General features: G+C 37.2%; 1 protein-coding gene across 2 annotated transcripts in view; it reads left to right on the top strand.

Annotated features, from left to right (window-relative positions):
- The window catches only part of ADK (adenosine kinase), a 265,882-nt gene that overhangs the window by 25,673 nt on the left and 227,610 nt on the right, over nucleotides 1-12,599 (top strand). For both annotated transcript variants that reach the window (XM_058028956.1, XM_058028957.1), the window contains exon 3: nucleotides 8,341-8,394. In XM_058028956.1, the coding sequence (XP_057884939.1) occupies nucleotides 8,341-8,394 (54 nt within the window). The remainder of the gene's footprint in view (nucleotides 1-8,340; nucleotides 8,395-12,599) is intronic.

The raw sequence follows: 12,599 nt of genomic DNA, 5'->3' as shown, positions 1-12,599 counted from the left end.
GTACTTGTAGTCAGGAAAATGTTTATTGGTCATAATTTAAAAAACATATATATCTCCATACAGCAAGTGTTTAGCTGTCTTAAAATTTTAATTTCCTAGTTTGTAGTTAAGGAAACTGTTTTGACAAGGCCACTTCTATATGCTTAAGTCCAGAGTGATAGGGCTGACCCTATTAAATGATCATAGTTTTTCACAGTCTGGTGATTAACAGGCTTTGAACTTTCCTGGCTTTCTTAATCCCTTTTAATCATTTAAACCTATTATTGTTTTGACTTCAATTTCAAAAGCCCTTTAAATCTGTCTTACAATATTAATAGCTGATTAAAGTCCTGATTTCCAACCATATTATCAGTGGGGCGTCTTACCTTATTACTCTGAATAATTCAGAAACAACTAGGAAAATATTGATCAAGGATGAAAGAAAAAAACATCTGAAAAACTGGACCTAGTAATTGTTATATTCAAAGTAGTGATCATATCCATGTGTTAAGTGGGGGAAGCAAAATTTATGTTTTAATTTATGACATGAATAACTGTATTTCTTTTTTCTTTTAGGTTTCAGTAGTGTCATTTTAAGCTAATTCTGTGTTGACATTTAAATCCATAATCCATCTTTCATAATAAGTAATGTGTTAAAAAAATTTTGCTAATATTTTTTGAATCCCTTTCATTCAGAAATTCCAACTTTTTTTTCTGAAGAAGAGAGGTTTGTGTAGGGAGTCATGCAGCCAAAAAAGACTCCAGTCATAATAGTGGACAGGAACTGAGTAAAAAGGAAAACACTAGAAATTTGCTCCATGTGTTCTCCAAGGCGGTCCTTCATTCTCTCAGCTCTGACATGTCTATTCCTGTAGCAAGGTTTAAAGTCTGGAATTTTTTTAAAATGAAGTACCCTGTACCTGTGGTTTGAGTTGCAGTTAATTTTTTCCCTAAGCAGATGCTTTTGTTTAGTTGAACAGTGCAGTTCTCTGCCAGTCAATGTATGTGCCCTTTCCCAAACCAAACTTAATTCTTTGTCACTGATAACTATAAAGTAATTTATTTCCTAATAAATATGAAGTAATTAATTTTTTCTGAAGTAATTTGTTTTCTGCATTCTATAGAATTTAAGATTGAAGTATCTTAACCTTCTGTTGCTATTTTTTCAAGTCTCCTTCCCACCACCACCATTGTGTGCTTTAATCCTACCTACATTTCTTCTTCTGAAGCTGAACACTTTAGCTACAAGTTTTTCTGTTTGAAAAAATAAGAAAAATAATTAGTGAGGCTGACAGCTCACTCTGGGATATTTTTGCTAATTTTTGTTTGGTTTGTTTGCTTGTTCCTGTTTCTGGATTGTAGTAGTTCATTGCTGTCTTCAATGTTTGGTGTGAGTTACAAGTGCAGGCTGAATTAGTTACAATTCAAAACACCTTCCCCTCTCCCCAAGTTACTACCCTGTGAGATGCCTTTAACCCCACCCATTTTTTATGCTTTTAATTTACCTATTTGGCTTCACATGTGTTAGTATTTTGAACTCTTACTGTCTGCTAGATGGTCATGGATGTCAGTTGTCGTGACATACCCGTGCCAGTCTCCTGTCATCTGTTGATTTCATCAGTAGCTTCTGTATTTGAGGCCAGATCACTCATGGATGTGTGGCATAGTGTTGGGTCTAGCACTGATCCATGTTGAAATCAGTCTGATTTATACATTCTCTCACAATTCTAATATTTTCCCAAAGAAATGTCTGAAAGGTGTTTTAATCAGTTTCCTCTTTTGTTGGTATAAATGAATCCTTGAAAAACCTTTTTCTGGAAGCAGGCTTTCTTTGGGGTTTTATTGCTATTGTACAGTCTGTCTTTAATCTTCCAGTTTTTCAGGGATGGCAATCTGGCCTTTTATATTTGTCAACAAAGCAGTATCTATTCAGTAAGAATTTTTTCTAAAATGGTCTAACCTGTTACAAGATCATCCTTAAGTAACAGTGTCACTTAACTCAGAAATTGGTGTAGAAAATATCTCTGTTTTGCTGTCAACTTGAGGCCAGGAAGGAATGTGACAAGATAGGGAGGACCAGCTGCCCTGGTATAGAATAGGAGAGAGGTTAAAGAGGGGAAGAAACTTTGAGGGGATGGAGAGTGTGGTGCATTTCAGATGCTGAAACTAGGAGACCAAGCAACAGTGCAGTCTACAGGGGGAAAAAAAGTAAATATATTAAACTGCTGGAGTAAAAACAGTGCAAGTCAGGCAAGGCAGTGAGACTTTCAGAATATTGATCAAAGGCCTGTACTGTTTGGGTCTGTCTTTTTTTTTAGTGGAGGGAAAAAACATGTCTTACATATTTGGACTAAGGTCCTTGTATCTGCCAGTTACAGAAAACTTCAGTTTGGTTTTGCTGCTTTCATCTGGTCCATGATGAATTGGGCCGCTAAACTTACATACCATGTGTGGTCTGGGTTGTGGATTTTTTTGGGTTTTTTTTGTGTCTGGATTTAGAAAATTCACAGCTCTAGAATCTGGTTTAGCAAGCTCAAAGTAATGATCCAGACATGTACAAGTCATGATACTCACACTATTTGTGTGCGTGGGAAAGATTATTGGGCTAGTGGGAAGAGCAAGGCTACATTAGATTTAACTGAAATTTCTATGCAGCTGTAACCTTGTCAAAAATGCAGAAATACTTCAAATGCAATTTGACTACTGTAGGAAAAGCAGTTTCCTTACTGCTTTTTGATCTCTGTATAGATCAAGTCAGAAGAAATGGAGTTAGCACTTATGGCAGCATTACTTATTCTGTCTGATAAATTGCAGATGGAACTTGAGAAACAGGCTGACCTTCTGTACCCATCCCCCATAAATCTGAGGCATTAGAAATATTTTGTGAGCTGGGCTCGCTGTGCACATTGGCTTGTGAATGCTCATGAGGATGCCCTGTTGTAGCAGGTTCACACAAGGCTGATGATCTTGTGGGATGTGAGAACTGCACGGAAATCAGTCAATATACTCTGAAAAAGGACATGTGAATGCAATGTCCCAGAGATGCCTTGTTCTAGTTTTGACAAGATTAATAATTATGAAAAAGAAGAAAAAAAAGGACTGTGGTTCCTTTTTTTTTTAGCTTAGTGAAGGTAGCCTTAACATCACTTGGAAGTTGAAGTAATACAATTGCTGAATCATTCTTATGCAACCTTCTTTAAATTAATCTGAAATATAATAAGACTATAGGGAAATCCTTAAGGTTCCTTAATGGCTTCTTTGAAAATTTATGAAGAAATGCTTCTGCTGAGCTCTGTCTTAACAGGTATCTTCTTTTATTGATGAAGCATAACCTAGTATAAATAAAATCTACTTGTCTGGTCCAGTTAATGCAGCCAATGGGTGTCAGGTGTCTGAGGGAGAAATCACACTCTGTTCCTTTTTTTGATGACTTTTCTGCAAAGTTCAAAGAACATGTTGAAAATCTGCCCTTTCATGTATTGAATTTTTAATTAATCTGGGGAATACTTAAAGGAGTAAGTGCAGCAAAGCACGTCAAATACAATAAGCTTATGGAATAGCAAAGCCCAAGTGCATTTAAAGGTGAGCAGGGTTAGTCAGAGCCATGTACTGAGGCAAGAAGTTTGTATTTATTTGTACATCAACCAAAGCAGAGTAATGTCTGTGCAGATACAGATTTTGGACTTCCTGGAGTGCTTTACTGTCCCAGCTTTCTGTCATGGACATAGTTTAAATATAGAGGTTTTTTTGCTCACTACTCACATTGATGGTCAATGTTTAGAAAAATGCTTTTATCTCTACTATCTTGATCTTCACAAGTACTCTTGAAAATAGTGATCACAATATTACTGTCATAGATATGCAGGTTTTCATACATCCTGGTATACATTTAATCTTGGCTTTTCTGGTCCATGCAGCATATATATATATATGTGTGCTGATTTTCATTTTGATATTTGTGCAATTATTACGTATTTTTTGTTTAGATTGGTGGATTCAACTAAAAAACTTTGAAAGTTGACTTAATTTTAAAGCTGTGAAGATCTATTGCCATTTTTTTTAAACCTATTTGCTCATCAGTAGTTTCATTTTGGGCTTTTGGACAGGTGAATGTTGCCATCTTTTCAGGAAGTTTTTGATAGAGAAGATCTGAATGTTTTAAATGTTTGGAGTTTATCACCAGTGCATATTTCATGCAGGCTCTGTTTTCTTTTTAATTTGGTCAAGGCTTTGTGAAATTGGATGCTGCCTGAAAGGAACCGTACTTTATGGCTGTTTGTTGCATTAAAATATTTGTGTAAAAATGTTCACTACTGTCTAAGTACATGAATTTTCATTCTGTCTTGTATGAGAAGCTGGGAAATAAAAAATCCTGGAGTTGTGGGATTACTATTTTAGAAGGATCATTAAAGTACATTACAGAAGTTGAATTTGGAAGTTCTGGTATGCTTAAAAAATTAAAAACAGGCATATAATAAAAATGATACATTTTGGCAGAAATCGAGATGATAAACTTGCAGGTGAATGCTGGGCAAGTTCTTCAATGTACATGAAGAAGTGAAGAATATAGCACCTTTTTTACCACTGTAACCAAATGGTCAGAGTTGTACTTCTAGCTCTTGGAATAGACCTCTTCCAAGTGGCCATGGCATTTTTTTCAGAGTATATTTGGGTGTACCTAGAGCAAATTTCCTCAACACCATGTTCTCAGAATGCCTGCAATAATGATTTAGTCTGGGTTCCTTACTTTATTTCCAGGCTTGTGGAGAGGAAAAATATTTGAGATTTCTATAGCTATGAATTTATAATTAGTTGTGCCTTTGTTTATTGATGAAATGCAGGCACATGAGATTGCTCATTTGTCCTGGTAAGTTAAATGTGTAAACATGTCTTTTTGTAGTGTCAGAAAAAATACTGTCTGAAAGAATTCTCTTGACACTGGAAAAGTTATTGCGTAGCGCTGTGAAACTTCCAATTTAAAGTGTCATTAGAGATGGATGATAGGTGCTAAAAGAAACTACAGTTGTGTCTGCAGCTGGGACACTCAGCTTTGGGTAGAGTAGGGTGTGTTGGAGTGGCCATATTACAGTGGCACTAGAGGTTAAACCAGACTGCTATGGCTGGAGAAAGTTGCTGAGGAGCTGAGTTTGGGGAAGAAGCAGCTCTCAGAGCTGCAGCGTGCCCGGTGCAGTGGGGCTGTCAGAAGCCATCCCGGTGATGCAGCGGCAGCTGCGCAGCCCCGTGCAGGCACAGCTGTGCATGGGGTCAGCGCTGCAGCCCGGCCCTGTGCTGCCCAGCCTCATGCACAGCTGCCTTTCTCTAGCGTGTCTGGAACACGGGCTGCTCTTCCCGTAGATTAAATGGTTGTGAAGGACAAATCAAAGGGCTTCAATGTATCAATTTTGGAAAGGCGCTGCAGCGTGTTCTGACACTTATACAGCCAGGCTGTAGACCCTTCTGCAAGTTTTTACTCTTAAGCCTACTTTTTTAAAATAGGACCTCAAGCAGTGATGAAGAGGCTATTAACATTTTGAAACTATTGCAGTTTACTACTGGATAGTTGAAAGAATAATAATTGTGTTCTAGGAAGTGTTGAACTTGGAATTTCAGAGTAGAAAAAAGGAAGTTGTGATCACTCCTTTGCTTACGTCCATAGCATATACGGCTCTCTTCTACTCACTAGTTTAATATCAGGCAATTACATCTATAATACGTACACAATTGGTTGTTCTGGTTGCTTAGAGGGTTTAGATGTCCTTATTTTAAATTTTTTGTTTGCTTATCTTTGGCTTAATTTTTGCACTTAGTATTGTTAGCTCCTAAATGTTACTTAGAGAAGTTGTGACAAATCTAACCTTTATTAGTTAGGAAGACCCAACTGGTGTTTATCAATCTTGCCTATGAAGCACATGTTGGGAAAATATTATGTAAGCTGCTCACTGTGCTAGTTGCACATTTAAATTTATTAAATAGTTCAGCAGCTGTGTATGAAATAAAATATGCGTCTTAATGCATAAAGTACTCATAAAAATTTGAACTCTACAAGCATGTCCCTTTGTGGGAAGTTTTCTTTGCCACCTTGCTATCTAAGCAATGTCTTTAGGAAGAATATTTTAAAACTGTTTTCACAGTAAAAAAATAGGTGGTGGTGGTGAAAAAGATTGTGCAAGCTGAGGTTCACCAAAGGAAGCATTCTGCAAACCTTAGGGGTAGCAACTGTGTCCCTCCCAGCCCCTCTGAGGTATGTCAGTAACACAGCCCAAAATCACACATCTGTTGAACAAGATTCCTTTTCTGTTTCATGATTTCTGTAGTAGCTGACTTACTAGGCTGAATAAGACAGGTTTTATTTGTTTGAGTTTTTTCTCCTCTAAATAACTGTGGGGGTAAAATTGTGGTTAAAAAAAAAAAAAAAAAAGGTGTAGTAACAAATATTCTGGAAGCTTTGAAAAACTCAAAGATAGATTTTGTTTCTCAGCAAAGAAAATTATATACAGTTGAAGCTGAAATAGTCTAACTACTGGTAGAGGAAAAGCACTCAGCTTAATTTTTAATGAAGGATGTCTGTGACTTTCTGTGGATATATTTGTTAATGGGCAAAATGATCTCCATTTGCAAAATGGATTGCATATTAGTGTATCTATCTATGACAGATAAATCCTTTGGACATAGACCTGATTTCATTTTAAGTCAGATTGCAAGTTTCATAAGAAGAGACAGTGTCCTTTCACTTCTGAAAGATGTTCCTTTTAGAATTTCCTGGTAACTCACTGCGTTTTCTCTGATACATGAGTACTTGCTATCAGTGAAATTCATATTAAGATGTGACAAATGGAGATATTGGGGAGGTGTAGCAGCATTGTGAAGAGACTGGTATTGGGCTAGACCCTTTTTCGTGTAAGAAAAAGAGCCTGATACTGTTGATTACAGAAAACATTAAGTTGGAAATAAATGTAAGATCATAAGAGTAAAAATTGGTGTCTTTAAAGACTGATAGGATGGTAAAGTATGAAGAAGATTGGGGAATTGAAACAAGTGACCTGAATCTGTACAGGAAACCCCTGCCTACCCTGAGTCAAACTTGAGCCCTGCACTTGGAAGCAGAACGTGGATGAACCACTGTATCCTCATTAGGAGTGTCTACACCAAGGATTTAGCAGCAAAGTGGATAAATGGATTCAACTCAGCATGATACTGTAGCAAATAACCCGGGGAAGTCTCTGTGTTTGTAAACAATAAAAATCAGTCAGTCAGTGTCTTGTATGTCTGAGTGCAGTGAGCACTAGTGAGCTTGAGAAGCTGTCCAGCATTGGTCCAGCATTGCATTTTAAATGGATGCTGAAAATATGAGTTTCAGAGAGTATCATCAGAAAATGCTGTAAGGAGTAGAGAAAGGATATTGTGCCTATTTGTTATAAACAAAAATAATTTTGCAAGATAGATTGAGTGTAGCTGTTGGTGACCAGAATCTTCCCTCAGGAGGAACAACTTATGGCTCTGCAGTTGTCTACAGTAAGGAACAAACACAGAGGACAAAGGGACAGTGGGAACCTTCAGCAGTGTGAGCAGATAGCTGCTTGCAGAATTGTCTAATGGACACTTGACTTCTGTATTCTGACACCACAGAATACTAGAACAATTTATTTTGACATGTCAGAAGATTTTACTCTGATGCAGAACAAAAGTGAGGTCACCCCTTAAAGGTTTTCCACCGTGAGTGACAGTGCAGGCTGCAGCATGGCTGGCAGTAGGCTGTCCTGGCAGAGACTGCATTCTTTTCCCTCTGATCAGGCAGTGTTGGCAACCTATTCTGTTAAATCAGCCATTAGGTTAAGCTAGCAAAGAAAGTTTCTTTCTCTCAAGCACTCACTTTTATCAGAAGTTGCTTGTATGGACTGCAGAAGTTTCCCTAAATAGCCTGTTGTTAAAGTATATTTTTTTTCTACAGAATTATTTTGGTATTTATTTCAATAGTTTTATTTGGTACAGGGAGAAACACTACAGCCACATTTAGTGTTTTTATTGTCTGTAATCTTCCCTTTCATGTTTTGGCAGATTCAAATGATAAGATCAATGTATGGTTCATGGTATGAAGTGCAGTCATTTTTGGTAGATAGTGTCAGCCAAAGTGTCCAGTGGAGTTTGAAGCCAACATATAAAGCAAAAGTTTGTGTGATGTTAAGTTTACTTTGATAAACATGTTACAAGTTTTTAGAAAATTTTGTGACTGTCTTTGCAATACCTGTATCTGAATCAGCAAACACATAGTTTAATAATTCGAAACTGTAAAAATTCATTTTATGGCCATATTCTCATGTGAGTAACTGCTTTGTGTTTTTTCTTTCTTTTTTTCCCCCCAAGGTATGGGCTGAAGCCAAATGACCAAATTTTGGCAGAGGAGAAGCACAAAGAACTGTAAGCTTTTTTGTGATGATATACATGCATGTTACCTGTATACTTTTTAATGTATATACATGACTTATTGTAAAATACCTGAAGCAAAAATGTTAGCTTTTGCTCTTTAGTATTGTCTGCTGTAACTTGCAAAGCTTGTCTGAAGACTAATTGTTATGAAAAGAGATTTTAAAATCTTTTTTCATTTATTTCTTTTAAAAATTCTTTAACTGCAGTTGGTACTAATGCAATTTAAATGCACCATGTAAATGTTCATCATTAATGCCTACATTCATTTCTAAATTAGCTACAGATTTCTAGGATTACTTTCACATTTCTCTCTTTCAGGATAGAGATACTGGGGAATTTGGTCCATTTTGTGTTCATCTACACGCTTAGATATAAAAATAACATCCCTTTTTTTCCTTACTATTTTAAACTTTAGGCTCTTGCACATAACTGTTTGTTTCCATTACTACATTAGCATTGTTTTGCATTATTTTGCATTATTTCATGATACACCAGAAGACTTATGGAGTTTATCCTCGTGTAAGGTAATGTACCTGTTTCAGATGAATTCACATCTATAGCTGTCAAGTTTTCCCATATTAAATTTTGGATGTTTTTAGAAAGGTCAAAGATTTCAAATAGTAAAAATATATTCTGGTAACAAGGATTCAATTCCTCTGGAAAACATTTTTTTTCCAAAAGCTTTAGTGATTTAATTACTAACCAAATGTTCCATGTTCTTTCAGAGGATGGAAAAAGACATTTAACTTGAGTTAGTACATCATGGTAATGTACCTGTGACATTAAAACTGCTTGAGCTCCAGGCAAGAGACAGGCAACATGAGTTTCCTTTGATAAATGATAAGATTGGTTTTATACAGAGCACACTCTCTAGTGGCAGAACACTTATGGACAGCATAGCTTTGATTAATCCATTAACCCATTTTAGATGCCATGAGCTACAGTGTTAAAAGTACTGCAGAAAAAATGCAGAGGGGTTAAACACAAGGTAAATTACATGCAGGTCTGTACAAGTTGTACTGTGTACACAAGCTTTATTTGTTCAATAGATACTGATTAAACTGAGCCTTTTGATGTGAGATATTTCATTTGAAGTACTTCTCTTTTAGCTTTTTATTATAGGTATATTGCATATTAGTTAATTGCATGTTTACTATTGATATGTTTAGAGCATAGTCACTTCTTAAATGGAGGACTGAACTAATTTTATTCAAGTAGTTTTTTATTAAATTTTGTTTAATACAGAAAGTTCAGTAAAACTCAAGTTTTACCTGGATCAGCTGCAACAGAAACCCTTCTTTAGTGTTTTGTTGTACATACTGCATTAGCTCCTGAGATTATTTATATGTTGGTAGGTATAATGAAAGAGGTTGAACATGCTTTTGCCACTGATCTTGTCATCTTGAATGTCACTGGATACTTGACCAGGGAAAAAAACTCCTGGAGGTCAGTGTCATGTTGTTTTCAGGAGAGACCTTTGGAACATTTCTAAGCTGTGTACTCTTCTCCTTGGCCCATGTGACCACCACAGACTGCACATTGTTGAACTTCAGAGCACTTTCAGTCCTGCAAGCTAAAGTCTCTGATTTAACTTATAGATGAGTTGTTAGGTACTTAATTAACCTTTTCTGATGTTAAATAGACTTTCATAATTTAAAGAAATGCCAGTTCTAAGAAACATGAAAAACAACTTACTGCTAGGGTAACTGTTGCTGAAGTGATTATAAATTTATTCTTAGTACAGTGCCCTTATAATTAAGGTATTCTCCTGACCCTATTGTAATGTTTTAAAGTCAAATACAAAGTTAGTTTCTACATATTACTGTTCAGTTCCAAAATCCTCCTACTTAAAATAATTTATCTTTCAGTCTTTGAAATGTCATAAGCTTTTATATTGGCTTCCTTAGTAGTAAAGAAGACTTCTTTTGGCATTCTTCATCCAAAATCCATCATGGTGATTTATCTGACTGTCAAATGTCCTTCAGTTTCTCAGAGATACTTCAGTATAGCTGTTGTTGATAAAAATGTAAATTTTGTTCAGTAATCAATTCCTTACCTCCAAAGGTAACTGAGCCTGCTGCCCTGACTTGGCTTGATCCTTTAGTCCTTGACTCTTAGTTATCTGGAGAGAGAAGTACAGCCACTAAGAGTGGCATTGGTTTACAGGCATGGCATCATGCTTAACTTCTATTTTAAGCACAAAGGTATGAAAGATCACCTTTTTCCCCCCCTGCTTTCAATGCACTTCAACTGTAGCAGCATTCTAAATTTGTCTTTTCTTTTTGTGTACACTTCTTTTGTTAACAGCAATTTATTTGCACTAAAGCTGTTAAGTTTGGGCATATATGCATTCTTTTCAGAATTTAGCTGGAAATATCTACTCCTGCCCCACCCCAATCAATTTCTGAATATACCTTATGAAGGGTGCAAGGTACTGTCCCACAGCTCAGCCTGTTTCCATTAAAATGAGCAGATTAGTTGGAGCCATCAGCACTGGTGATCAAGCCAAGCCGTGCCCATGTTGTAAGGAACCAGATGAGCAACAGCCTTGTTTTCAGTGAGGAGTCTGCTCTTCTGCAGAGGGAATAACAAAGGTGGTGTCTTCTGTTTGCACTGGTGTTTTACAAGGGAAGTATTGAGCATTTGTGGCTCAAGGGATGTCCTGCAGATGTTTCCCACCTTCCCTAACCCAGCTAATCCCCTCAGCTCTGAGTCCTGCAGGACTGCTAGGGAAACTCGGACATAATAAGGTGAGGCCTTAATGTTGTGTATATTTTTTTCTCCTTCTCAGAACAATAAAAAAATATAAACTCTGAGAAAAAAATATTTTTCCTGACCCTTTGTATAGTCCTTTTACAGGAGTTTCTTTTTTAATTCTCAGAATTGGCCTGATTGGCTTTAACTGAAGGTCATATTAGCAAGTATAGACTTGTGTATGCTGTTGCCTAGGCTGATTTTTCTTTTGGTTTTACTATGGTTCCACATCAAAAGTTTTTTAGGAGAATAAATTTAGGCTAGGTGCAGCCAGTGATGGGGTGTGCTGGAAGTTGTTTGATATTAAAGTAGGAATACTTTAATACAGAGTTCAGCTTCACTCTGTAGAGTAAGTGTTGACAGAGGAGTTGGGATTTCTTATTAATATTTTCTTTTACTAAACTAGGGACTGTAACCCAAATTTTGGAAGCTCGACTAGCTTGTATGAATACAGGTGATGAAATACAGTCACTGTGAGTTTTAAAAACATTGTTTGGAGTTCAGTAGTACCACTGAGTCTGTAAGCAATGCTTCAGAACACTTGTTTTAGTGCAGCTTTGACTGACTCCTTGTTGAACAGTTTTATAAACTTGTGCTTAAGCAGTTTTGGCTGTGATGGGACATTTTGGAAAGTTAGTTGAAGGAGAGAGTAAGAAATGTGGAATCCACATTGTGTTTCTCATTTTTTAAGCTTTATTTTTCAACGATCAAGACCATGAAGTGTGGAAGAAGATAAATAGCAGCTTTCTTTCTCTTCAGTCCATTTTTGATGTATTGGTCAGAAGGGAGAGAGCAGATGTGTTGCTTTGCTGAAATTTGGCTGAGGGGGATTTGTTTAGCTGAGAGGGATTTCATTCTTACCTGCATACTTGCTATTTTTCATTGTGAAACTGAACAAGGGAGAGAGGGACTCTTAAATTTGAGCACAGCTGTTTGGGTGACTGATGGAGTTTTGATTTACCTGTAACATCTGGCAGGAGGTGGTGTGTGCATATTTTCTGGTTTTGCTTAGGCAATATATAGATATTTAAGTAAAAGGGTCAATCTTGGAGTCATAATAGGGATGTTTGGGGATTACAGGGGGCCTCTATTGCTTGGGAAAGAGTAGAGAAATCTACAGTAGGGGTTTAGAAGTAGTCTGGGTATGTCAGAGAGCTCAAGGATCTCAAAGGGATTAGAACCATGTCACAGGAATGTTGAGAGCAGTTTCCTTGTATTTGGGGGCGGGGGAGTTACCCCGTGTGGGTGACTGTCTATCACAGTACTTCAGTACAAATCTATGGGACTCGACCAAGCACAGTGCGAGTGCAGCCGTGTGCCATTGGCAGTTCAGCTTGCAGGGAGGAGCCGTGGATTCTGGGTCACCGGCGGGACGCCGCTGTCCCCCTAACGCTTCGGGACACAGCCGAGTGCTCCGTGCCACTAGAGGGCGCGCTTTGTCT

Source organism: Melospiza georgiana, chromosome 8 (genome assembly GCF_028018845.1).
Source record: "Melospiza georgiana isolate bMelGeo1 chromosome 8, bMelGeo1.pri, whole genome shotgun sequence".
In the NCBI taxonomy this organism is placed as follows: Eukaryota; Metazoa; Chordata; class Aves; order Passeriformes; family Passerellidae; genus Melospiza; species Melospiza georgiana.
Note: the sequence above shows the minus strand (reverse complement) of the source record. Positions and strands in the feature narration are given on the sequence as shown.